Source organism: Mustelus asterias, chromosome 15 (genome assembly GCF_964213995.1).
Source record: "Mustelus asterias chromosome 15, sMusAst1.hap1.1, whole genome shotgun sequence".
In the NCBI taxonomy this organism is placed as follows: Eukaryota; Metazoa; Chordata; class Chondrichthyes; order Carcharhiniformes; family Triakidae; genus Mustelus; species Mustelus asterias.
The window spans coordinates 76,884,479-76,912,175 of record NC_135815.1 but is presented as its reverse complement, the minus strand read 5'-3'; the positions used below and the strand labels follow the sequence as shown (position 1 = coordinate 76,912,175).

The window sequence follows — 27,697 nt, the reverse complement described above, 5'->3', positions numbered from 1 at the left end:
CATTGCTGTATGTGGGAAGTTGCTGCACACAAATTGGCTTGTTATGTTTACTGCATTTCAAGTGGAGTCACTTGTAAGTACTTCAATGGCTGTACAGCACTTTGGGACATCTTGTGGTCATACAAATCACCAAGAGCCTGCTGTGAGATTTTGTCAATGTTAATGGTTTGTAACAACAAGAGAAGCTGGTCTTGTGGCAGCATGTCGCTTGTTGCAAGTCACATGCTCCTTCTAATGATTCACTTTGTGCACCACAGGTCGGTTATGACTCCCACAGAAGCCAAGAAATCACAAAACACGCCAGCTCTAAAATGACTCATGATTATTAAAATTTCCAAGGAATTTCTCTCCAATTTGCTCCCAAGGTAAAGTTGAACCCTGACTGGATTTGTTTTACTATTTTGATGAGCGTTGGTATAAAGTGAAATGGCCTCAAATTGCTGTAGTTCATAAACAGCCTCAAATTGGACTCCTCACAATGCTGGAACTCTCTGCCATATCAAGGTGGGAAAATTTTTAAAATTTTACTCCATTCTTAAAGTTACAAAATCAACGCACAGAGAATGGATAGGGCAAGCCCATAATCCATCTCTTTACCTGCTCCAAAAGCCAATTGAAACAGAATCCAATTCATGGTCCCCAGAAGAGAGACATACAAGATCCAAGCTGACAAGACAAGGCATTGCACTCCATCTAGGGCTTGATCCAAGCCAATAGGAACCCCAACAGACTTTATTGATTTTATCTGTTGACACGGCTCAGTCTAAGCACGCAATAACTCCTTCACTTCACAATCACTTAACCCAAACACCTAATTTGGGACGGTTTTTTTACTGACAGTAGAGATTATCAATCAATAAAGAAATTTTTTTAAAATAAACATGCAATTTTTCACTTGAATGTAGTTTAATACTACAGCAAGTTAACACTGGTTTTGGTTTTATAATGTCTTCTGCAGCAAAAAAGGGCGGCACAGTGGTTAGCACTGCTGCCTCAGCGCTAGGGGCCTGGGTTCAATTCCAGCCTCGGGTCACTGTCTGTGTGGAGTCTGCACGGGTTTCCTCCGGGTGCTCTGGTTTCCTCCCATACTGCAAAGATGCGCTGGTTAGGTGGACTGGCCATGCTAAATTGCCCCTTAATGTTGGAAGATTAGCAGAGTAAATACATGGGGTCAAGGGGATAGGGCCTAGGTGGGATTGTGGTCGGTGCAGGCTTGATGGGCTGAATGGCCTCCTCCCGTACTGTAAGGATTCTAAGATTCTTCTATGAACACAGCTGCTGGTAATGTTAATATAAATGCCCGAAAGCTATTGTGCTTTGGCATGCAGATACAAGTGACCATCCAGTTTAAACATGGAAGTTTTAAATGGTGGAAGTTGTGTAAAAAGACAAATTAGTTTCAACATAAACGCACTCGTGTCATTCATCCACAGCAATAACATGAGCATGATTCATCATGTGGTCAAATACACTTGTGCACTCAACTGATAGCACAACTCTTCATTCATCACCAAGCAGAGCTCCTTTAATGCAGGAAACTAAAAATGTAACCATGAAAAAAACAGGTTTAAAAGCTTTTTTGTTAAATAAAACATTGCCACTCAAGGCTGTTTTCAGGGGCTTCTTCGCAAAGGAACTTATGCCAACTGTCTCAACTACTCCATCTGATAGCAAGTTCCACATTCTAACCACTCATAAGGATGCTTCTCGAATTCTTGCGCAGATCAATGTGTTCTGACATGATAGTACCACAAACAAACTCAGTCTTGCCCTTCTTCGATGTCTATTTCTCCAGGAGGAGATTGCTCAATAATGATCTGGAGCAGACACACGAGCAAATTTACCCCTTCTGGCCACTCAGTTTCAGCTACCAGTCAAGGGTGAAGTTAGCACAGGCTCAGGGTTGAACCTGGGTTCCTCTCTTTCTTACAATTCAGCTCTTCACTAAGTGGATGCGGTCCGAGGCAGAGGGGGCCACAGATTTCTATAATTCCTTTAAAATGATTCTTTAGCTAATTATATTAAAAGTAGAGAAATCGTCACAGTTACACAGGGCAGCACAGTGGCCTCAGCACCAGGGACCCAGGTTAAATTCCCCCAGCCTTGGGTCACTTGCCTGTGTGGAGTCTGCATATTCTCCCCGTATCTGCGTGGGTTTCCTCCAGGTGCTCTGGTTTCCTCCCACAGGCCAAAGATGGGCAGGTTAGCGGGATTGGCCATGGTAAATTGACCCTAGTGTCAGGGGATTAGCAGGGTAAATATGTGAGGTTACGTTAATTTGGCCCGGGTGGGATTGTGGTCGGTACAGACTCAATGGGCTGAATGGTCTCCTTCTGCACTGTAGGGATTCTACTTGAACATCTTGATTTGCCCAGTTAACTATTTACAAAATTGTGGCCAACTATTCATTTACACTCCAAAGCAGTCTCATCTTTACACTGGCAGTAAAGTGGTGCCGTGTTTGTTTTTTTTCTTTCATGGGACATGGGCATCACTGGCAAGGCCAACATTAGTTGCCCATCACAACAGCAGCAGCAGTTGCTCATCCTTCACTGCCTTTGAACTGAGTGGCTATTTCAGAGAACAGTTAAGAGTCACCCACAATGCTGTGGGTTGGGAGTCACATGTAGGCCTAACCAGGTAAGGATGGCAGATTACCTTCCCTCAAGGACATTAGTGAGCCAGATGGGCTTTTACAACAATCGATGGTAGTTTCATGGTCACCATTACTGAGACTGACTTTATATTCCACAGATGTTCCACTGGCTGCCATAGTGGGATAAAAACCCAGATCCCCAGGGCATTAGCCTGGGCCTCTGGATTACAAGCTCAGAGACATCACTACTGTAGCACCACCCCCTCCCCAACATTAAGTTTCTCATGCATCCCCCCCTCCCCATGTTAGATTCAAGCAGCAACCCCACCCCACCCTCCTTCCCTCGCATTAAGTTTCTGAAGTCACTGCAAGAGTTTGAAGCCTGACTGGATTTAGACTGCACTTCTACACCATTGCTGGAGAGAAAAAACACGTCACACTGAACAGTACATAATCACTTTACAGGAACATTGCAGAGCTGACAACAATCTTCCAATTGTCCCTAGACACGAGGGTGGTTTCAGAACATAGAACAGTACAGCACAGAACAGGCCCTTCGGCCCACGATGTTGTGCCGAGCTTTATCTGAAACCAAGATCAAGCTATCCCACTCCCTACCATCCTGGTGTGCTCCATGTGCCTATCCAATAACCGCTTAAATGTTCCTAAAGTGTCTGACTCCACTATCACTGCAGGCAGTCCATTCCACACCCCAACCACTCTCTGCGTAAAGAACCTACCTCTGATATCCTTCCTATATCTCCCACCATGAACCCTATAGTTATGCCCCCTTGTAATAGCTCCATCCACCCGAGGAAATAGTCTTTGAACGTTCACTCTATCTATCCCCTTCATCATTTTATAAACCTCTATTAAGTCTCCCCTCAGCCTCCTCCGCTCCAGAGAGAACAGCCCTAGCTCCCTCAACCTTTCTTCATAAGACCTACCCTCCAAACCAGGCAGCATCCTGGTAAATCTCCTCTGCACTCTTTACAGCGCTTCCACATCCTTCTTGTAGTGAGGTGACCAGAACTGCACACAATATTCCAAATGTGGTCTCACCAAGGTCCTGTACAGTTGCAGCATAACCCCACAGCTCTTAAACTCCAACCCCGTTAATAAAAGCTAACACACTATAGGCCTTCTTCACAGCTCTATCCACTTGAGTGGCAACCTTTAGAGATCTGTGGATATGGACCCAAAGATCTCTCTGTTCCTCCAGTCTTCAGAACCCTACCTTTGACCCTGTAATCCACATTTAAATTAGTCCTACCAAAATGAATCACCTCACATTTATCAGGGTTAAACTCCATTTGCCATTTTTCAGCCCAGCTTTGCATCCTATCTATGTCTCTTTGCAGCCTACAACAGCCCTCCACCTCATCCACTACTCCACCAATCTTGGCGTCATCAGCAAATTTACTGATCCACCCTTCAACCCCCTCCTCTAAGTCATTAATAAAAATCACAAAGAGCAGAGGACCAAGCACTGATCCCTGTGGCACTCCGCTAGCAACCTGCCTCCAGTCCGAAAATTTTCCATCCACCACCACCCTCTGTCTTCGATCAGATAGTAAGAAGTCTCACAACACCAGGTTAAAGTCCAACAGGTTTATTTGGTAGCAAATACCATAAGCTTTCGGAGCAATGCTCCTTCGTCAGATGGAGTGGTCTCTGTTCTCAAACAGGGCACAGACACAGAAATCAAATTACAGAATACTGAATAGAATGCAAATCTCTACAGCCAGCCAGGTCTTAAATGCACAGACAATGTGGGTGGAGGGAGCATTCAACACAGGTTAAAGAGATGTGTATTGTCTCCAGACAGTACAGCTTGTGAAATTGTGCAAGTCCAGGAGTCAAGCTGTGGGGGTTACTGATAATGTGACATAAATCCAACATCCCGGTTTAGACCGTCCTCATGTGTGCGAAACTTGGCTATCAGTTTCTGCTCAGTGACTCTGCACTGTCGTGTGTCGTGAAGGCCGCCTTGGAGAACGCTTACCTGAAGATCCAAGGCTGAATGCCCGTGACTGCTGAAGTGCTCCCCCACAGGAAGAGAACAGTCTTAGACCATAAGACCATAAGACATAGGAGCGGAAGTAAGGCCATTCGGCCCATCGAGTCCACTCCACCATTCAATCATGGTTGATTTCAACTCCATTTACCCGCTCTCTCCCCATAGCCCTTAATTCGTCTTGCCTGGTGATTGTCGAGCGGTGTTCATTCATCCGTTGTCGTAGCGTCTGCATGGTTTCCCCAATGTACCATGCCTCGGGACATCCTTTCTTGCAGCGTATCAGGTAGACAACGTTGGCCGAGTTGCAAGAGTAGGTACCATGTACCTGGTAGATGGTGTTCTCACGTGAGATGATGGCATCCGTGTTGATGATCCGGCACGTCTTGCAGAGGTTGCTGTGGCAGGGTTGTGTGGTGTCGTGGTCACTGTTCTCCTGAAGGCTGGGTAGTTTGCTGCGGACAATGGTCTGTTTGAGGTTGCGTGGTTGTTTGAAGGCAAGAAGTGGGGGTGTGGGGATGGCCTTGGCGAGATGTTCGTCTTCATCAATGACATGTTGAAGGCTCCGGAGGAGATGCCGTAGCTTCTCCGCTCCGAGGAAGTACTGGACGACGAAGGGTACTCTGTCCACCGTGTCCCGTGTTTGTCTTCTGAGGAGGTCGGTGCGGTTTTTCGCTGTGGCACGTCGGAACTGTTGATCGATGAGTCGAGCGCCATATCCTGTTCTTATGAGGGCATCTTTCAGCGTCTGGAGGTGTCTGTTGCGATCCTCCTCATCCGAGCAGATCCTGTGTATTCGGAGGGCTTGTCCGTAGGGGATGGCTTCTTTTACGTGTTTAGGGTGGAAGCTGGAGAAGTGGAGCATCATGAGGTTATCCGTGGACTTGCGGTACAGTGAGGTGCTGAGGTGACCGTCCTTAATGGAGATGCGTGTGTCCAAGAATGCAACCGATTCCAGAGAGTAGTCCATGGTGAGTCTGATGGTGGGATGGAACTTGTTGATGTCATCATATAGTTGTTTCAGTGATTGCTCACCATGACTCCAAAGGAAGAAAATGTCATCGATGTATCTAGTGTATAGCATCGGTTGAAGGTCCTGTGCGGTGAAGAAGTCTTGTTCGAACCTGTGCATGAAGATGTTGGCATATCGAGGTGCGAATTCTGTCCCCATGGCTGTTCCGTGTGTCTGGACGAAGAACTGGTTGTTGAAGGTGAAGATATTGTGATCCAGGATGAAGCGGATGAGTTGTAAAATTGCATCTGGAAACTGGCAGTTGACGGCATTGAGTACTGAGGCCGTTGCAGCAATGCCATCATCGTGGGGGATGCTGGTGTAGAGTGCCGAGACATCCATTGTGACGAGGAGTGCTCCTGGTTCAACTGCTCCATGTGTGTTGAGTTTCTGTAGGAAGTCCGTAGTGTCGCGACAAAAGCTGGGGGTTCTTTGTACAATGGGTTTCAAGATGCCCTCGACATAGCCGGAGAGGTTCTCGCACAGGGTTCCGTTTCCTGAAACGATGGGACGGCCGGCTGGCTATCGATCAGATAGCCAGTTACCATCCAATCAGCCAACTTTCCCTCTATCCCACACCTCCTTACTTTCATCATAAGCCGACCATGGGGGACCTTATCAAACGCCTTACTAAAATCCACGTATATGACATCAACTGCCCTACCTTCATCAACACACTTAGTTACCTCCTCAAAAAATTCAATCAAATTTGTGAGGCACGACTTGCCCTCCACAAATCCATACTGACTATCCTGGATTAATCCGCATCTTTCTAAATGGTCGTAAATCCCATCCCCAAGGACCTTTTCCATCAATTTACCAACCACCGAAGTAAGACTAACCGGTCTATAATTACCAGGGTCATTTCTATTCCCTTTCTTAAATAGAGGAACAACATGCGTCACTCTCCTGTCCTCTGGCACCATCCCCGTGGACAGCGAGGACCCAAAGATCAAAGCCAAAGGCTCTGCAATCTCATCCCTTGCCTCCCAAAGAATCCTAGGATCTATTTCATCAGGCCCAGGGGACTTACCGACCTTCAGTTTATTCAAAACTGCCAGTACATCCTCTCTCCGAACATCTATTTCCTCCAGCCTATTAGCCTGTAACACCTTCTCTTCCTCAAAAACATGGCCCCTCTCCTTGGTGAACACTGAAGAAAAGTATTCATTCATCACCTCGCCTATCTCTACTGACTCCATACACAAGTTCCCACTACTGTCCTTGACCGGCCCTAACCTCACCCTGGTCATTCTTTTATTGTCAGAAGACCTGACAATTTAAATATCACCTGAAAGAGGGGCAACTACAGCCCAGTTAGCCTAATGTCAGTGCTGTCTATGGAAACAGAGACAAAAATCTAGGACAAAATTAAATGGCATTTGGAAAAGTATGGGCTAATTATTGCAATCCAGCACAGACTTTGTAATGGCAAATCATGCCCGACTAATTTGTTTTGCGTTCTCGAATGAAGCAACAGCTACTGTTATTGAGGACAGGACAGTGGAAATGCTGCATATGGGCTGAAAAAACGTATCTCAAAAAAATTAGCAAAATTAAAACAAAAGTGTGGATAGAACATTGGCGAAAGGAAACCGACTAGTGAAGAACAGTTGTTTTTCAGAATGAAGGGAAAGATAGCCATCCTTGCAGAACGCCAGGGTACTTAGACTGCTGCTCTTTTTGATGCATGTTACTGGCCTGAACTCGGGTATAGAACATCATTTCAAGTTTCACATGCCAAAAAAACTCAGGAATGTAGTAAAGCACAAAGCAGACAAATAGGTAGACAATTGTGAATCAAGTTTAACACACAGAATGGTTTGATAAACTGTGGCAACACAAACTAAACAGCACAACTTTAAACAGGGTTCAGGAACCGCAAGTCTCAGGTGCACACTTTCGGAGACCTTCACAAATCTCGGAGGACGATAATAAGGACTCGTAAACTTCTGTCACAACGATCGAGATAATCTCACCAGCTGCCTTCCTTCCATTGGCTCAAACTTCCTCTCGCATTCCTCAGCCCCCACCCATCCAAAGCCCTGAACTTAGATCTTTCTCTGGTCTCACCTATCTCCCCTCGTTCCCTCTAGTTTATCTCGAAACCCACGACCCTATTCTCCCAAATCGATCACCATCCACCTGCCCCTGCTGGTCCCCATGTTAGCCAACATTATGAATGGTTTTCACTCTTCAGATGTTGTCCCTCTCTCCTTAAAATCTGCATCATCCTTCTTCTTTAAAAACCCAAACAACCTTTGACCCCATTGTCCTTATAAAATACCATTCCATCTTCAACCTCCCTTTCCTATCCAAAACTGTGGGACATGTTGCCGTCTCCCAAATCCAATTCCACCTTTCCTGGAATATAATCTTGAATCCCTCCAATCAGGATTCCGGCCCCTGAACTGTAACCCCTCTTGCCAAGGTCACATAACATCCACGTGACTGACGAAAATACACCATCATTTCTTGTCCTACTTAACCTGTCTGCAGCTTTTGACACACCATCCTCCTCTGACGCATGTCCACTGTCACCCAGCTCCCCACATCTGCGTGGGTTTCCTTTGGTGCTCCAGATTTCTCCCAGGTCTAAAGATGTGCAGGTTAGGTGGATTGGCTATGTCTAAATTGCCCCTTGGTGTCAGGGGGGCTAGCTAGGGTAAATGCATGGAATAATGGGGATAGGGCTTGGGTGGGATTGTGGTCGGTGCAGACTTGGTGGGCTGAATGGCCTCAGTCTTCACTGTAGGATTCTATGATTTTATGTCCCCCACTGATCTATCCTTGGTCTTTTATCTCTTAACATACTGCCCCTCATCCAAAAGCACAATGTTAGTTTTCATAACTATACTAATGACAACTAGTTCTACCCAACTACCACCTCTTGCTTCCATCACTGTTGCCAAGTTATCAGATTGTTTGATTAGCAGAAATTTCTTCCAACAGAATATCGGGAAGAACGAAGCCATTGCTCGCTCCAAACTCTCTTCCTAATCTGACTTCATCCCTCTCCCTGATAACAGTCCACTTGCAATTTTGAAAGACAAGACAGACATGCATTTATACTATATGGTGCTTTTGATGCTGGTCAGACATCTGTGTATTCACTGTTTTAATTTAGGAAATGCAGCTGCCAATTTGCATACAGCAAGGTCCAGCAGATCTTTGGTGTATTTTCGTCAGTCACGTGGATGTTTGTGACCTTGGCAAGAGGGGTTTCAGTTCAGGGGCCGGAATCCTGATTGGAGGGATTCAAGATTATATTCCAGGAAAGGTGGAATTGGATTTGGGAGACGGCAACATGTCCCACAGTTTTGGATAGGAAAGGGAGGTTGAAGGTGGAATGGTATTTTATAAGGACATCTCAAAGAGAGTTTGTGGCAGATCTGCTGCTGAAACCTTCACTTGCGCCTTTGTTACCTCTAGACTTCACTGTTGCAAAACACTTCTGCCTGGTCTCATTCTACCCAACAAAAACTTGGGCTCCAACTCTCTGCAGCCTGTGTGGCTCCCAGTCACACAACATCTTGATTTTAAAATTCCCATTCACACTTTCAAATTCCTCCCCATGTGTAAAATCTCCTCCAACTATTTCTGGCCTCTAGAGTCTCCCGAGTGTCTCTGATTTTATTTGTTCCACCGATGCTGATTGTGCCTTTGTTTCCCTAGGTCACAACTCGAATTCCAGTTCTAAACCCCTCAAATTCATTTTCCTTGATCACTTGTTGACTGAGCCTCGAGTCACCTGACCTAATATCTCATGATTCAGTACCATATTTTGTTTTATAATGCTGTGAAGTGCCTGATGTTAAAAGATGCTATTTAAATTCAAGTTGAGAAGAATGTTAAAATATGACACCCTGGGATAATTTAATAAAGGTTGAAATTTATGCTGATCCTTTATAAAACACTGGTTAGGTTTTAGCTAGAACACTTTGATTCTGACTTCACTTTAGGGAGGACGGCAAGGCTTTTGAAAAGGATTTAACTGGAATGTTAACTGGAACCAGCAGTGAAGAATTTCAGCTGTATGGTGAAACTTGGGTTGCTCTCTTTAGAGGAGAGGAGGTTAAGAGGAGAATTGATAGATGTTCAAAATCATGAATATTTTGATGAGAAAAAAGAGAAATTGATTCCAGCAGATGATCAGTAACTAGAGGACACAGATTTAAGATAATTGGTAAAAAAAACAGAACCAGAGACAACGTAGAACTATAGAATCCCGACAGTGCAGAAGGAGGCTATTCAGCCTATGGAGTCTGCACTAACTCTCCAAAAGAACATCTTTCCCAGGCCCACCCCCTATCCCCATAACGCCATTCCTTTACCATGGCTAATCCACCTAACCTACACATCTTTGGACACTAAAGGGAAATTTAGCATGACCAATCCATCTTTGACTGTGGGAAGAAACTGGAGAACCAGAAGGAAACCCACAGGGAGATGTGCAAACTCTACAGACAGTCACCCAAGACCAGAATCCAGCTCCATGGTGTTGTGAGGCAGCACTGCTAATCACTGCACCACCATGCTGCACACGTGGGAACAAAAAAAGTGCACAGCCTGAAAGGGCAGTGGAAGCAGATTCAATAACAACTTTCAAAAAGGAATTGGATAAATATTTGAAGCAAAACTATTTCCAGGGTTACCTGAAAAGAGTGGGCCTAATTATACCAAAGCCAGATGTGCTATGTATTTTTTCAAACAACAAAAATCACACCAAAACATTCAGTATTATACCAAATGTCCATAATCTCAAAGTTTAAAAATGAGGACTGGACAAAGCTTTTAATTGCTATGGCTTGTAACACAAAGGGAAAGTGAAGAAAATAGAGTACAGCTGCCCTCAATTCAAATTAGTACAGCTCAGTCACTTTCAAAGCATGACTCTTAATACTCATTATTTGATCTCATCTCAGCATATTTAAAGTTACCTATCTTACAAGTGACTACACTCTCTTTGCAATGTCCCAAGGCCATGAAAGGATTACAAGAAAAAAAAAACTTGCAGTTATAAAGCACCTTTCACAGCCTCAGAACATCCTAAAGCACTTTATAGTCAAGTGAAATGCTTCTTGAAATCAAGTCACTGTTGTAACATTGGGGAAGAAAATCACCTCTTTCTTAAGAAATATTTGTTATACCTTTTGAACTGGAATACAGAAAAGAGGATGTGGGAAGATAGAGGGCAAATGCAAACTCAAGACTGCAAAACAACAAAAATAGTTAAAAGATCAGCTAGATTTCCAATACCAAAAACAAAGAAGGAGTTCTTAAACGTAGGTGGCATATCAGATCCAACAAGAATACTCGTCATAGTTGCTGCAAAGATTACCACTTACTCGCTGCTTTTATTAAACATCTCTACAAACAAAAGCAGAAGTATAATGACACAACTAACTCGCCATTAAAACTACCCAGACCTACACCCAGAAACATGCAGATGCACCACTTTTAGGTTGCAGCTGCTTAAGACTAAGAACAAATTGCACCAAATCCCCAAACTTGCAGCAGAAGCTTTAAGGATATTGTTTATGAAGAAACAGGAAACAGCCCAAGTGACTACTCTTCAAACCACACCTCACATACCTTACTCCCCTCACTCAGGTCAGTCATCTTTCCCTCCTGCGAAGGAAAAAACATTAACGATTAAAACAGGGCGACGCACTTCCACTTTCCACCCTCCCCCGGCCGGTCTCCTGCTAGAGAAGTTAACGCCACCCTTACCAACTTCAGCGGCTTCCCCCCTCAGCGAACTCGCTCAACCTCCCCGGCACAGCGCTTGTCTGTCAGCTCATCACTAAAGCGAGGGCCCCGCCTTTACCGCCTTCCCATTGGTACAGCGGCTGCCCGCCTTCGCTCATTACCGTACTTCCATTGGTCTAGAGTTCTGTCCGTCAATCTGACGCAAGCTTCACGTGCTGAGGGTGGCAACGCGCCGGCGCGGCAACTGACCCTTCACCCTCCCCTGGCTCTGTGCATTTTGGGATTTGTCGTTGCTTTGGGCCGGTGGGCTAGTGATACGAGGCGAAGGTGCGGACTACAATTCCCAGCAGGCACCGCTTTCCCCCCGCCGTCTCTCTCTCTCTCGCGCGTTCAGCGCGCGCTGGCGGCCCGGCTAACCGTTAGAGGGGCTGAGTGGCAGGCGGCCCGGGGGAAGTAAGTGCGTTTGGTTCATTCAGGCTTTGTAAGTTAGTGAGGGGATGAGATGGCTCCAGCCCGGCTCGGTCAGTGGAGGAGCTTGGCTTTGCTTGGGGGGCTGCAGCCGGGATGGGATTCACACTGTTTACTCTGGGGAGGAGATAAACCTGAACATGGAGCCAAGACATTCAGCAGTAAGATTGGGAGCAGCTCCCCACTGTTAAAAGGCGAATGGAAATCTGAACGTCTCTCAGTAACTTTATTGTAGTGTTAATGTCACCCTATTTGTGACACTAATAAATAAACTTAAACTTTAAAAACTCTTCTCCCCTGCAGTGCCGGATTTAGACTTGGTGAGGCCCTAAGTTATATAAAAGTTTGGAGGCCCCTTGTTAAAAAGTTACACCAGAAGGTCTCACAAAGGTGCTTACCAAAACAGGACCTTGGGTCGCCACAAAAAAATTGAAAACATAATTATGCCTTTTAATTATTAAAGCTATTTAAAGTGAAAAATACAAATTATTTTCAAATGAATGCATTTACCGATTACAAAGAACAAAAAAACAATACAGCACAGGAACAGGCCCTTCGGCCCTCCAAGCCCACGCCGCTCCCCGGTCCAGGATTGAATCCAGGATCCCCGCCCAATTTTCCAGCCTATCTACATCCTAATATCCTATCCACCGAGCTGTCCCTCACAGCTACGATGCTTTGTTCATCACAACCTATTAACTCACCCCCACCCCCCCATTCCAGACCATGTGATCTCCAGGGAGAGGCGAAAACCCAGAGTGAAAACCCCAGGGCCAATATGGGGGAAAAAAATCTGGGAAATTCCTCTCCGACCCCCTGTGGCGATCGAAATGAGTCCAGGAGATCACACTGGCCCTGATCAGAAAATGCTTCCCAACCCTATTCATTTCCACCATCTGAATTCCCTGCCCCCGAGACAGGTTCCCAACTATCCGCAGTCTCGCTCTGTACTGGCACCAGCAAGACATATTTATCATTTGGCTGGCTTGAGATCTCTCATAGATTTTGGTAATTTTTTGAGTTGCTCCTCAAGAGCTGGTGCTTTCTTTTTCTTTTCTGGTATCCACTCTTAAATGTTCTCTTCATTATAAACCTTCTGAAATTTTGTGAGGCCCCTGCGGATTGTGAGGCCCTAAGCTGTAGCTTGTTTACCTTATGCCTAAATCCGGCACTGCTCCCCCACCAAACAAACAGCCAATGGATGTGCGGGTCATTTGATTTATTGTCACATATATTGGAGTACAGTGAAAAGTATTGTTTCTTGTGTGCTTAACAGACAAAGCATATTTTTCATAAGGAAGAAAGAAAGGAGAGGGTGTAGAATGTATTGTTACAGTCATAGATAGCTAGGGATAAAAGCAAATTAATGTGGATACTGGAATCTGAAATCAAAAGGGAAAATGCTAGAAAATCTCAGCAGGCCTGACAGCATTTGTAAGGAGAGAAAAGAGCTGATGTTTCGAGTCCAGATGACCCTTTGTCAAAGCTGATAGCTAGGGTGTAGAGAAAGATCAGCTTAATATAAGGGAGGTCCATTCGAAAGTCTGATGGCAGTAGGGAAGAAGTTGTTCTTCAGTCAGTTGGTACGTGTCCTCAGACTTTTGTATCTTTTTCCCAATGGAAGAAGGTGGAAGAGTATGCCCGGGGTGTGTGGGGGTCCTTGATTATGCTGACAACTATGCTTTGGAACTTGTACTGAGATCAACAGATTTTTGTTGGGTAGCAAATAGGAGTAGGCCATTCAGCCCATTGAGCCTGCTCCCTCCAGTTGCTATTATCATGGCCAATCATCCACTTCAATCCTCGTATTAAGTTGATCTTTCTCTACACCCTAGCTATGACTGTAACACTACATTCTGCACCCTCTCCTTTCCTTTTCTATGTGCGGAATGCTTTGTCTGTATAATGTGCAAGAAACAATACTTTTCATTGTATACTAATACATGTGACAAATCAAATCCTTCCCCAAATATTTCTTTCTTTCTTCACCTTATCGGTAACTGCAACACTGTATTCTGCACCCTAACCTTCCCTACTCTCCTATGTACTCTATGAACGGTATGTTTTGTCTGTATAGCTCACAAGAAACAACACTTTTCACTGTATGCCAATATGTGACAATAAATCAAATCAAATATTGGCATTTTAAAAGTCTGCCAATCTTTACTTGGGTAACTGTCTGGGGAAGTGTATGGAGCAAAGACCATACAAAGACCATGGTGCTGAATGCACATCAGTGAGAATCTCACTGAAACTGGCTGGAAGGGCTGAATCCCCTCCTGCTTCTAGAATGAGCACAGGGCGCAGAACTAGTTCAATGCAATGAACTGCTTGTTGTAACTTCTTATCTCCATTGGATACTTTCTGAAAAGTTTAATTCCCCAGTGCAATGTAATTCCTGGTTGGAATTTTAAATTGCAGGGCAGAACAATCTCTTCAAACAAACAAGTTAACTTTACGACACTTGTCGCAGTAACACTGGGCAGTCCAGTTGTACATGAAGTTTTGGGCATGCAAAAATTGGATCTGCAGCATTTGTATAATTCCAAGACCCGACAAGGATCACGAGTAACTCGAGCTTCAGTATGATGTTGCAGTTATCAAAATTTGTGTACAATGTCATCGTTCACAAATGTTAGTTTAGATTATATTGCACATTGTACTACTTTTGAAATCTGTTTATATGAACAGTGGTTATTGCAAAATGAACCATAGCTCACTGTGTTACTTATGAATGGATTTTGGCAGCTGCAGCACAACATGCAGGTTTGATTGAAAGTTTTAAGTTTAATTGTTACTGACCTTTTGGATGATTTCAGACAAGCTTGTCAGTGTCAATTTCATGAGAAGCTATCTTCTACCTACTAACCAAATACACTTTACAAATGCTTCTCAAGTGAAATGAGGAACTCCAAATGTCTATCTTTGGCCCTCTGCCGTAATCTACATCCACTGATTTGTGAAACTGCAACCTCGCCCCAATAAAACAATATCTTTCGTTTGCCCTGTCTTTCCCCTGGTATGACTCTCAGTTCTGTTCACTTAACTCCAAGGAACACAAATTTGACAGGATATGGTTTAGTCATCCACTGCCAGATCTGGCTGGATCACATAATCAGAGCTCACATTATCAGAGCTCACTCTTGCCCTGTAATACTGCACATTGTTGCAGAAGCATCCTGAAATGCAGAGATAACCCACAGCTTTTTTCAATGGAAAACCATCTACTTAAACCCCTTACCCTTGCACCCTCACCTCCATCAATAAGTGCTAGGAGCTCATCGGCTTCTTTGTCACAAAGATTGAGACTTTAATCAGCTGTCTCTGTCTTGTCCTTCCCACCATGCTGTATCTCCTCAAAAGCTCCTCCCTGTCCTAGCCCTGAATTTGCATTTCTCTAGATTTTTTTCTTCTCATCCTCTGCTCATCTTGTCCAGGAGACCCACTTCCTGCTCCCTCGACACTACTCCCAATTAAACTGCTGGCCAACCAACTTCCCCTCCTGGCCCTCATGTTATCTGATATTGTTAACAGTTCTCTCTCTTTTAGGCGTTGTCCCTCTCTTTCCTTTTAAATCTGTCATCAGCCTTCATATCAAAAAACGGTCTTTTATCCCACCGTCCTTGCAAACTATATCCCTTCCCCAATCTTCCTTTCCTCTCAAGTCCTTGAATGTGTTTCACTTCCAAATCTGTACCCATCACTCCTGGAGCGCCATGTTTGAATCCCTCCAATTGTTGACACTGAAACAGCTTATATCAAAGTTATAAATGGCATGTGACTGTGATAATTGTAAATTGCTCCTTTTATCCTTCTCGATCTGTCTGCAGTGGTTGACCACACCGTTCTGCAACATCTCTCCACTGTTGTCCAGCTGGATGGGACTACATTCATCTGGTTCCATTCTTATCCATCAACTTGCAGCCAGAGTATCACTAACAATGGCTTCTCTTTCTGCCCCTGCATTGTTGATGTCCCCCGAGGATGGATCCTTTGTCCGCTCCTATTTCTCATATGCAAGCTTCCCTGCGGCAACATGATGCAAAAACACAGTGTCATCTTTCTCATGTTTGCTGATGACATCCTCCATTTATCTCACCTGGACCTCTCCCAACTCCTCCACAAATGGGTTTTGGCACCTGCGATGCAATAGATTTATAGTATGATCTATTAATAGTTGCTAAATTCAGACTGCTTATCTGATATCTTGTACTTGATGAGCAGGAATTTCTTCTAATTAAATATTAGGAAGACTGAAGTAATTATTTTTGGTTACCCACTCCAAACTCTGTCCCCCACTACCAACACCATCCCTCTCCCTGGAAACGTTCTGAGGCTAAACTAGATTGTTCACAGCCTTGGTGTTGATTTAACCCCGAGATGAGTTTCCAACCACATATTTGAGACATCACTATTCCAATGCACTACTGGCTAGCCTCCATTCGTAATCCTCTATTGCCGTGAGTTACTCTGCTGTTCACGTCCCAACTCGCAACAATTCCTGTTTCCTATTGCCCTTGTGCTTGCTGACCTAATCAACTTCTCCTCGAGCAAAATTCTTAATCTTAAAATTCTCATCCTTTTCAATTTGCTCCATGGCCTTACCCCTCCCTGTCTCTGTAATCTCTAGCCCCACAACCTTCTGCATATCTATGCTCATCTAATTCTGGCTACCTGAACATTCCAATTTTAATTCCACCATTGGCGACCAATGCTTTCCTCTGAAATTCCTTCCTTACACTTCTCGACTCCTCTATCTTGTTTTCCTCTTTTAAGACACTCTTTGAAACCTGCCTATTTGACTAGGTTTTTAGTCATCTGACCTAATAGCTCCCTATGGCTTAGTATCAGACTTTCTTTTTTTAATGCTCATCTGAATCTACCCCTGGGACATTTAATTACATCAAAGGTGCCATATAAATATATTGTTGCTTTTTGATACATGGAAGTGTCTGCCTCTGGGAATGGAAATCGTCCAATACCTCCTTTGCTGCACCAGTAGATTGCTTTGCAACTACAGACACCATGGTTGTTTCTAGGATGGATGCTTGCACTTTCATACTATCCTCATTTAAACAGAAGGTAAGTGTTGTTCATGCATTGAGAGAAATCTTCATTATTCATGTTGGTTTCTGCGATTCCTGTGCTAATGGACACTCCCCTCAGTATGTCCTGAATCTGCAAATTGATCATTGGGCAGCTGAGAGATTCCTGAAACCCTCTGCCATTCGTAATGCTCTATTGCCGTGAGTTAGACTGCTGTATTTTGAGCAGAGGCCTCTAGAGGGTCAATCAACTCTTCAGTGATGGTAAAACTGAGTTTATGACCTTTGTCAAGGGGGTTCATCTGCAGAGTTGAAATTTACACATCCTCTATGTTCATGCAGCACACTACATTGTCTTCATTATACATGTTCCTCAGACAAAATAGCAACACATAGTGCTGTGGTAAACTATAAGCATGTCCGTGCATGAACCCAGTTACCAGAGTTTTGCATATTACCCCGTCTGTGATGCTGTTGCAAACTGAAGGGTTGTTAGAATGCCTAAGCCCTTCCAGGTTTGATGCGCAGTGCTTGAGCAACTAATTGCCAAATTGTATTGGAGTGGCAGCACGCAAACTTGCTATAGTGAGCTGAGAGATTCCACATGAATCCTTGCTGAAGTCAGATTAATGTGTGTGTGCATTTCAGAAATGACAAAAATCTTGGTGTTTAGTAAATTAAACATGCAGTGAATGACAGCAAGGTGCCTTAATAAAATTGAAAATATGAATGTTGTTGAAATTGGAGCTTTAAATTAATGATCCCATTAATATTGACCTTTTTTACAAGAAAAGCTAACATAGAATTAGGGAAGGTGCTTATCCACAGAATTTCTCCATAACCAGAGTTGTTGTCTGGTTACACCATTGAAGTCTGTGTGGGTTGGTGTTAGTTTTAGTGCAGACTCTTCTAAATGAAACCATCTGAACTGTTTATCCAGTTTGCACAAAGTTGTATTATATGCAAGTGGCATTACATGGCTTTGCACAGCAAACTGACACAGTCTTTGACTCATTCTGACTGAAAGTAGGAGGGAACTCTTTCCCCTCCCTGCCTTCCTTCACCACTCCTACCCCACCCATAATGTATGGTTTCATCAGATACCAATCAGATGTGTTCTGGGCGTATTATGTTAATGTATTAAGACTGCATTATATTAACTCAAACGATTATGATTGCTTTGCTCTTAATTCCTTTTGGCTTTTCTGAATGAAACTCAACTTGACAACTGTCCTAGCCTATTGTTGAGTTAAAGCTTCTCCACTTTAGCTATAGTATTGTTCATTTGCATATGGTACACTAAACTTGGACTGTTTAATTGCATTGTCCGCTGAGCCAAGACTTTTACAGGGGGCAATGCAAAGGATATTGATTAGAGCTATGTCGATTACAACCAACACTTAATAATGGACTGTTCAACTTGTGTGGGCCAGTACAGTACATTCTTGCATTTAATTCAGCTCATGCATAACACATTGAAATGCCCACTTAATTTTTAGTTGGTCTCTGGCTCTGTAAACCGTATGAAAAAATAGTATAGCATTAATGATTTCATGTTGAGAGCGCTGGTATATTTTATTCATGATGTAGAGATGCCGGCATTGGACTGGGGTAAACACAGTAAGAAGTCTCACAACACCAGGTTAAAGTCCAACAGCCACTAGCTTTCGGAGCTCTGCTCCTTCATCAGGTAAGTGGGAGTTCTGTTCACAAACAGGGCACATGAAGACACAAACTCAATTTACAAAATAATGGTTGGAATGCGAGTCTTTACAGGTAATCAAGTCTTAAAGGTACAGAAAATGTGAGTGGAGAGAGCGTTAAGCACAGGTTAAAGAGATGTGTATTGTCTCCAGCCTGGACAGTTAGTGAGATTTTGCAAGCCCAGGCAAGTCGCAGGGGTCACAGATAGTGTGACATGAACTCAAGATCCCGGCCGAGGCCGTCCTCGTGTGTGGAACTTGGCCATCAGTCTTCGCCCAGCGACTCTGCGTAGTCATGTGTCATGAAGGCTGCCTTGGAGAACGCTTACCCGAAGATCAGAGGCCGAATGCGTGTGACCGCTGAAGTGTTCCCCATCAGGAAGAGAACACTCTTGCTTGGTTATTGTCGAGTGGTGTTTATTCATCCGTTGTCGTAGCTTCTGCATGGTCTCCGCAATGTACCATGCATTGCTGCATGGTACCATCCTTTCCTGCAGCGTATCAGGTAGACAATGTTGGCCGAGTTGCAAGTGTATGTACCGTGTACCTGGTGGATGGTGTTCTCATGTGAAATGATGGCATCCGTGTTGATGATCCGGCACGTCTTGCAGAGGTTGCTGTGGCATGGTTGTGTGGTGTCGTGGTCACTGTTCTCCTGAAGGCTGGGTAGTTTGGTGCAGACAATGGTATTTTGAGGTTGTGCGGTTGTCTGAAGGCAAGAGGTGGGGGTGTGGGGATGGCCTTGGCAAGATGTTCGTCTCAATCAATGACATGTTGAAGGCTCCGGAGAAGATGTCGTAGCTTCTCCGCTCCGGGGAAGTACTGGACGATGAAGGTACTCTGTCCGCCGTGTCCCGTGTTTGTCTTCTGAGGTGGTCGATGCAGTTTTTCGCTGTGGCGCGTCGGAACTGTCGAGCGCCATATCCTGTTCTTATGAGGGCATCTTTCAGCGTCTGGAGGTGTCTGTTGTGATCCTCCTAATCTGAGCAGATCCTGTGTACACGGAGGGTTTGTCCATAGGGGATGGCTTCTTTAACGTGTTTAGGGTGGAAGCTGGAGAATTGGAGCATCGCGAGGTTATCTGTGGGCTTGCGGTACAGTGAGGTGCTGAGGTGACTGTCCTTGATGGAGATGCGTGTGTCCAAGAATGCAACCGATTTCTGGAGAGTAGCCCATGGTGAGTCTGATGGTGGGATGGAACTTATTGATGTCGACATATAGTTGTTTCAGTGATTGTTCACCATGAGTCCAAACGAAGAAAATGTCATCGATGTATAGAACATAGAACAGTACAGCACAGAACAGGCCCTTCGGCCCACGATGTTGTGCCGAGCTAGTTGGTTTGATGACAGTGTTGTATCTAGTGTATAGCATCGGTTGAAGGTCCTGTGCAGTGAAGAGGTCTTCTTCGAACCTGTGCACGAAGATGTTGTCATATTGAGGTGCGAATTTGGTCCCCATGGCTGTTCTGTGTGTCTGGATGAAGAACTGGTTGTTGAAGGTGAAGACATTATGGTCCAGGATGAAGCATATGAGTTGTAAAATTGCATTTGGAGATTGGCAGTTGTCGGCGTTGAGTACTGAGGCAGTTGCAGCAATGCCATTGTCGTGGGGGATGCTGGTGTAGAGTGCCGAGACATCCATTGTGACGAGGAGTGCTCCTGGTTCAACTGTTCCATGTGTGCTAAGTTTCTGCAGGAAGTCCGTAGTGTCATGACAAAAGCTGGGGGTTCTTTGTACAATGGGTTTCAGGATGCCCTCGACGTAGCCGGAGAGGTGTTCTCACAGGGTCCCATTGCCCGATACGATGGGACGGCCGGGTGTGTTTGCCTTGTGTATCTTCGGGAGGCAGTAGAGATCTCCAACACGGGGAGTACGTGGGATGAGAGCATGGAGGATGCTCTGAAGGTCCGGATCAAAGGTCTTGATCAGTCTGTTGAGTTGACAGGTATGTTCTTTGGTCAGGTCTGCAGGTAACTGTCTGTAGTGCTCCTCGTTGTTCAGTTGTCTGTACACTTCTTTGCAGTAATCCGTTCTGTTCAGTATGACGATGCCCCCTCCTTTGTCTGCTGGTTTGATGACAGTGTTGCGGTTGGTCTTGAGAGCGCGGATGGCGTTGCGTTGTGCTTGGGTGATGTTCGGGGCTGTCTTGTGAGTGCAAGATGAATCTGGTGTTGACGCACCTCCTGACGGCTTGGGCATACATGTCAAGTCGAGGGCAGCGGCCTTCCGGAGGAGTCCAATTCGACTCTTTCCTCTTCGGTTGCTGCACTGTGGATCTCTTCCTTCGTCGTCCAGTACTTCCCCGGAGTGGAGAAGCTACGACATCTTCTCCGGAGCCTTCAATGTATCATTAATGAAGACGAACATCTCGCCAAGGCCATCCCCACACCCCCACTTCTTGCCTTCAAACAACCGCACAACCTCAAACAGACCATAGTCCGCACCAAACTACCCAGCCTTCAGAAGAACAGTGACCACGACACCACACAACCCTGCCACAGCAACCTCTGCAGGATGTGCTGGATCATCGACACGGATGCCATCATCTCACCTGAGAACACCATCCACCAGGTGCACGGTACATACTCTTGCAACTCGGCCAACGTTGTCTACCTGATACACTGCAGGAAAGGATGTCCCGAGGCATGGTACATTGGGGAAACCATGCAGACGCTATGACAGCGGATGAATGAACACCACTCGACAATCACCAGGCAAGAAGAGTGTTCTCTTCCTGTTGGGGAACACTTCAGCGGTCACACGCATTCGGCCTCTGATCTTCGGGTAAGCGTTCTCCAAGGCGGCCTTCACGACAACGTAGAATCGCTGGGCGGAGACTGATGGCCAAGTTCCGCACACGAGGACGGCCTCGGCCGGGATCTTGGGTTCATGTCACACTATCTGTAACTCCCACGACTTGCCTGGGCTTGCAAAATCTCACTAACTGTCCTGGCTAGAGACAATACACATCTCTTTAACCTGTGCTTAATGCTCTCTCCACTCACATTGTCTGTACCTTTAAGACTTGATTACCTGTAAAGACTCGCATTCCAACCATTATTTTGTGAATTGAGTTTGTGTCTTCATGTGCCCTGTTTGTGAACAGAACTTCCACTTATCTGATGAAGGGGCAGCGCTCCGAAAGCTAGTGGCTTGTGCTACCAAATAAACCTGTTGGACTTTAACCTGGTGTTGTGAGACTTCTTACCATATTTTATTCACCCGGAGGACACGAGTTTAAGATAATTGACAAAAATAATTGGGTGTGGTGGATGTTGGGTAGAGGAGAAATATTTTCACACAGCATATGATCTGGAATGCAGTCTCAAAAAGGTGGTGGAAGTGGATTCAACTGTGAGTTTCAAAAAGGAAGCTGATGCGTACTTTAAAAAGGAAAGATTTGCACAGCTGCAGGAGTGATAAAGCAGTTGTGTGGAACTAATGAGATAGTTATTTCATTGGCCCATCATAGTCCAAATGGCCTGCTTCTGTGCTGTTTGATTCTATCTGCGAATTTCAATAAATCCTGTCAGTAATGGATATTTCATGACAAAAATCTGTTGAAGCAGTCCATATTCTGATAAACTGACTCTTTGTGTGCTTTTCATATTGTGAAGTTGAAATGAACTTTGTAGTTGAGGAAGAGAGCTTGCCTTCTGTCCTACAACATCTTTCAGGATAAATCAGGTAAGGGGAGGGGCAGACTCCTATTTTAAATTCTATTTTTGGCTTGACTAATATATACTTTCCCGAGAAAAGAGAGTGCTTATTATGAAAATGACCAAACTATATTGTAAATAACTATACTGTTAGGACGGTTCCTTAATGTTATATAGAGGGATAACTTCCTCGGAGTGGCAATCAGCATAGAATTGCCACTCAGTGCCCAATTACTCCCATGTCTGTCTTGCAAGTCAAGTTGGGTGAGATCCAGGCAGTGCAGCAGTTGTCGAGGCCCAGCATTGCAGCCCAGCAGAGTCGATTGAAGGAGGAGACACATTCCCTTTTGCAACTAGCTTGCTATAAACTAGCTAAGTTTAAATATCCATTGGAGTTGACAGACCAGGGAGAAGGTAAATACCTAAGGTAAGTAGATAGGATTTGTGGGTGGGTGGGATCGGACCTTGGGAGGAGGTGGGGTGTGGATGGGTGGGCTAGATCTTGGGAGTATGTTGCCATGACCACAAGTAAAGTGGGGGCGGGGGGAGAGATATTATATATTTAATTGGTTGCATGATTGCTTTAAAAGACAGTCACATGATTTAATGGTGATGTCATTAGAGTGTTGCACAGGCTGTGGTTTTAGTTTCAGTTTGTACTCTGTACGGGCAAAAGCTCCTAGATTAAATCTGCCGTTGTTAGTTTCAATCTTTGTGCAAACCACTTAGTTTCCTTTTGTTTAAAACCCACAACACCTAACATAGTTAGGACATTACAATTACCCTGATCTCTACTTAATAACCTATTCAAAAGATTCAGTCAGAGTAAGTCATGACCTATCCCTTACTAATGCACTCTGGCTTTCTGACCAGCTGAACATTTTCAAGATGTTCAGTCCCCTTATACCAACAACAAGGGTTAGGTTAACTGGTTTATAATTCCTTGGTTTAAATGCCACCCCTACTACCTTATGCAGGAGTTCACCTCCATTATCCTGATGACAGTTTACATCCCACCCCCACGCTGGACGAAATACACACCACTACAAATAGCCTTGAGACGAAACATCCCAAGGCCTTGTTCATTGTGGCCAGGGACTTCAATCAGGCCAAGCTCAAGAGCGCCCTACCCAGGCACCACCAACACTTCTCCTGTTCCACCAGAGGCCCAAACATCAAACATGTCCACCGCTCTATCGCCCGTCCACACTTTGGCAAATCAGACCACAAGGCTGTGCTCCTGCTCCCAACTTACAAGCAAAAAGTGAAGCGGAAGAATCCATCAAAGGAAGTCGTGCAGTGTTAGTCTGAGGAATCAGATGATCACCTACGGGGCTGCTTAGAGTCAGTGGTCAGTATTTAAAATTCTGCGACCAGCCTGAATGAGTACGCCACTACAGTAACTGACTTCATTAGTAAGTGTGTAGAAGACTGTGTGCCAAAGAAGCAAATCCGTGTGTTCCCTAACCGGAAACCATGGATGAACAGGGATATCCGCTGCTTGCTGAAGTCCAGGTCTGAGGCGTTCAAGTCAGGCGACACTGATCTATACAAGAAAGCCAGATACGATCTAAGGAGATCCATCAAAGATGCCAAAAGACAGAATCAGACCAAGCTAGAGTCCCAGGCTAGTCACACCGACCCCCGCCGACTATGGCAATTTCTGCAAGACACAACAGGCTACATAATGAAGGCATGTAAAATTGCCGGCTCCAACGTGCCCCTCCCTGATGAGCTCAATGCATTCTACGCCCGTTTTGAGCAAGAGGTCAGCAAGACCATGCCCTCCACCCTGGATGAACCTGTATCTGGGGTCACCATTGCAGATGTCAGAGCAGCTTTCTTGAAGGTCAACCCACAGAAAGCGGATGGGGTACCCGGATGAGCACTCAGATCCTGTGTGGATCAGCTGGCGGGGGTATTCGCAGACATCTTCAACCTCTCTTTACGACAATCTAAGGTCCCTATCTGCTTCAAGAAGACGACCATCATCCTGGTACCTAAGAAAAACCAAGCAGCGTGCCTTAATGACTATCGGCCAGTGGCTCTGATATCCATCATTTATGAGGTGCTTCGAAAGGTTAGTCATGGCACGAATCAATTCCAGCCTCCCAGACTACCTGGATCCACTACAGTTTGCCTATCGCCGCAACAGGTCCACAGCAGACACCATCTCCCTGGCCCTGTACTCAACCCTGGAACACCTAGATCACAAGGACACCTATGTCAGACTTCTATTTCTTGACTATAGCTCAGCCTTCAACACTATTATTCTCATGTTACTCATCTCCAAACTCCGCGGCCTGGGCCTCGGCACCTCCCTCTGCGACTGGATCCTGAACTTCCTAACTCACAGACCACAATCAATAAGGATAGGCAACAACACCTCCTCCACGATCACCCTCAACACCGGTGTCCCACAAGGCTGTGTTCTCAGCCCCCTACTATATTCCTTATACACTTATGACTGTGTGGCCAAATTCTCCTCCAATTCGATTTTCAAGTTTGCTGACGATACCACCGTAGTGGGTCGGATCTCAAACAATGACAAGACAAAGTACAGGAATGAGATAGAGAATCTGGTGAACGGGTGTGGCAACAATAATCTCTCCCTCAATGTCAACAAAACAAAGGAGATTGCCATCGACTTCAGGAAGCATAAATGAGAACATGCCCCTGTCTACATCAACGGGGATGAAGTAGAAAGGGTCGAGAGCTTTAAGTTTTTAGATGTACAGATCACCAACAACCTGTCCTGGTCCCCCATGCCGACACTATAGTTAAGAAAGCCCACCAACACCTCTACTTTCTCAGAAGACTAAGGAAATTTGGCATGTCAGCTACGACTCTCACCAACTTTTACAGATGCACCATAGAAAGCATTCTTTCTCGTTGTATCACAGCTTGGTATGGCTCCTGCTCTGCCCAAGACCGCAAGAAACTACAAAAGGTCTTGAATATAGCGCAAACCAGCCTCCCATCCATTGACTCTGTCTACACGTCCCGCTGCCTTGGCAAAGCAGCCAGCACAATTAAGGACCCCACGCACTCCAGTCATTCTCTCTTCCACCTCCTTCCATCGGCAAAAAGATACAAAAGTCTGAGGTCACGTACCAACCGACTCAAGAACAGCTTCGTCCCTGCTGCTGTCAGACTTTTGAATGGATTTACCTTGCATTAAGTTGATCTTTCTCTACACCCTAGCTATGACTGTAACATTACATTCTGCACTCTCTCATTTCCTTCTCTATGAACGGTATGCTTTGTCTGTATAGCACGCAAGAAACAATACTTTTCATTGTATGTTGATACATGTGACAATAAATCAAATCAAATTTGTTCACACAATGTGATTGTCACCGGCAAGGCCAGCATTTCATGCCCATCCCTAATTGCCATGAAGAAAGTGAGGAGTCCCCACCTTGAACCGTTACAGTCCACATGGTGTAGGTACACCCATTGTGCTGTTAGGAAGGGAGCAAACCTCCCAGGTTTTGGACCTAGGACAGCGAAGGAGCAGCGATTATAGTACCAATTCAGGATGGTGTGCATCTGCAATATTCTCTCACATACCTGTCCGCTTTGGGAATTGTTCCAACAATCATTTATACCTGGTGCCCTTACTGACCATGCTATGATATGTAAATCTATAAGGTGATTCAATCCCAGGTTCACTTCTCTGCTGCAGCCTGTGCTGAGATAATTAATGGAACCTGGGGTTGCAATACAAGTGCGCTAATTTCTACCAGTGACTGGGGTTGAAGGTGAGAAACGGGTTCCAATCCCGAGCTGCTGTCTGCATACCCAGTGGTTTGTGAAAGCATTGTGCGTAACAGCAGCCTTGACTGATTTCTTCCCATTCCCCAAGGTTCAATATCATTAGAAGGAAGGAGCACAATTGGATTATTTAACCCCTCAGGCCTGTTTCTCAGCCTTTTCATATCTTTGCATTTCATAATTCTGTCAATCCACGTCTGAAATTTTCCATTGACCTAACCCCAGTTTGGAGCAAAAATTCAGATTCCCACTCCCTTTTGTGAGACACCACAGCTGAATGGCCTTGCTCTAATTTTAATCTTATCCCCCTTGGTTTTGAACCCACTGCCAGAGAAAATAGTTTCTATTTATCCTATTGCCATCTCAGTAATATCACTCCTTAATCTTCATACCTATGGAAGTACCTTAAGTATCAAGAGTGCTGAGGGCAGTGTGTCCCAGGAGGTATTATCCTTAAACTAAATTGTCTTTTTTCATTATCTTAATTGTCTTCTTTCTTTGAAATAGTATTGTTTACTTTTGTTTATTTGGTCTTTGATGTGTAAAATCAAGTTAATCACAGTCTGCAAAAACACTGCAATCGTGTCACTTCTTAACTTTGCTCTTAAACTGCTTTATTCCTCAAATCAATGTAATGCTTGATGGGGTTTGAAAGTACAATGGCCAGTAATCATGTGGATGTCATGCATTGTGTACAGGTTTTGAACGTTACCCCTCAGCTACTTGTGTTTAGGATTCTAATGTACTTTCTCCAAATCATAGTTTACTACAAATACTCAATGTTGTGAAAGTCCAAAGATGTGCGGGTTAGGTGGATTGGCCAGGTTAAAATAAATTGCCCCTTAGAGTCCTGGGATGCGTAGGTTAGAGGGATTAGCGGGTAAAATATGTGGGGGTAGGGCCTGGGTGGGATTGTGGTCGGTGCAGACTCGATGGGCCGAATGGCCTCCTTCTGCACTGTAGGGTTTCTATGATTTCTATGATCATGTCTAATGTGTATACAGTATTTGTAACGCACTTTAGAGAAGTACAGCTGCTGGCTCAATAAATGGCTAATAGTGGCTGTTTTTTTTAAATGAACTGTTCAAATCATAGAATTGCTGCAATGCAGAAGAGGCCATTCGGCCCATCAAGTCTGCACCAACTTTGTATCTTGCCCGGGCCCTCTTCCTGTAACCAGATATATTTTTCCTGCTAATCCATTTAACCTAAGGGGCAATTTAGCATTGCCAGTCTCCCTAACCTGCACATCTTTGGAGTGTGGGAGGAAACCGGAGCACCCAGAGAAAACCCACACAGGCACAGGGAAAATGAGCAAACTCTGCACAGTCACCCAAGGCGAATTGAACCAGGGTCCCTGGCGCTTTACGGCAGCAGTGCTTGCCACTGTGTCGGTTTCAGCTTCTAATGTGTAAAATGCATTTTCAGAGCTGACTACTTCTAATGAGTTGAATAGTAAGAATCATCCAAAATTAGTTGCCCTCTGGAGAACGATAAGGTGCCTTACGTCCTGAAAAGGTGCAGTTGATAATATGATTGATGACCTGCATTATAAATCCACCTGCTCACCTCTGCAAGTGACTCAACTCCCAGTGCAACATTAACCTCGCTTTCATAAAACATCATTGTCCTGGGCATAACCATCTGAAATTTCTGGGATTCCTCACTGCCTTGAAGTTTCAATGCGTGTGAGTAAAGGTCACTT

At 44.8% G+C, this 27,697-nt stretch overlaps 2 protein-coding genes across 4 annotated transcripts in view; one reads left to right on the top strand and one right to left on the bottom strand.

The window, feature by feature from the left end:
- The window catches only part of snx5 (sorting nexin 5), a 47,718-nt gene extending 36,279 nt beyond the window's left edge, over positions 1-11,439 (bottom strand). For both annotated transcript variants that reach the window (XR_013499673.1, XM_078230161.1), the window contains exons 1-2: positions 11,359-11,439; positions 11,221-11,256 (exon numbers count right to left, since the gene is read on the bottom strand). Coding sequence is in view for 1 of the 2 variants with exons in the window: in XM_078230161.1 (XP_078086287.1) it covers positions 11,221-11,247 (27 nt within the window). In the remaining variant the exon portion in view is untranslated. The remainder of the gene's footprint in view (positions 1-11,220; positions 11,257-11,358) is intronic.
- Positions 11,440-11,720: 281 nt separating this feature from the next.
- The window catches only part of mgme1 (mitochondrial genome maintenance exonuclease 1), a 32,661-nt gene continuing 16,684 nt past the window's right edge, over positions 11,721-27,697 (top strand). Inside the window, exon 1 of one of the 2 annotated variants that reach the window (XM_078230155.1) lies at positions 11,721-11,790. The gene's annotated coding sequence lies outside the window, so the exon portion shown is untranslated. Of the gene's footprint in view, positions 11,791-22,581; positions 22,630-27,697 lie in introns of those variants that run through there. The other variant, XM_078230158.1, reaches the window with a different exon arrangement.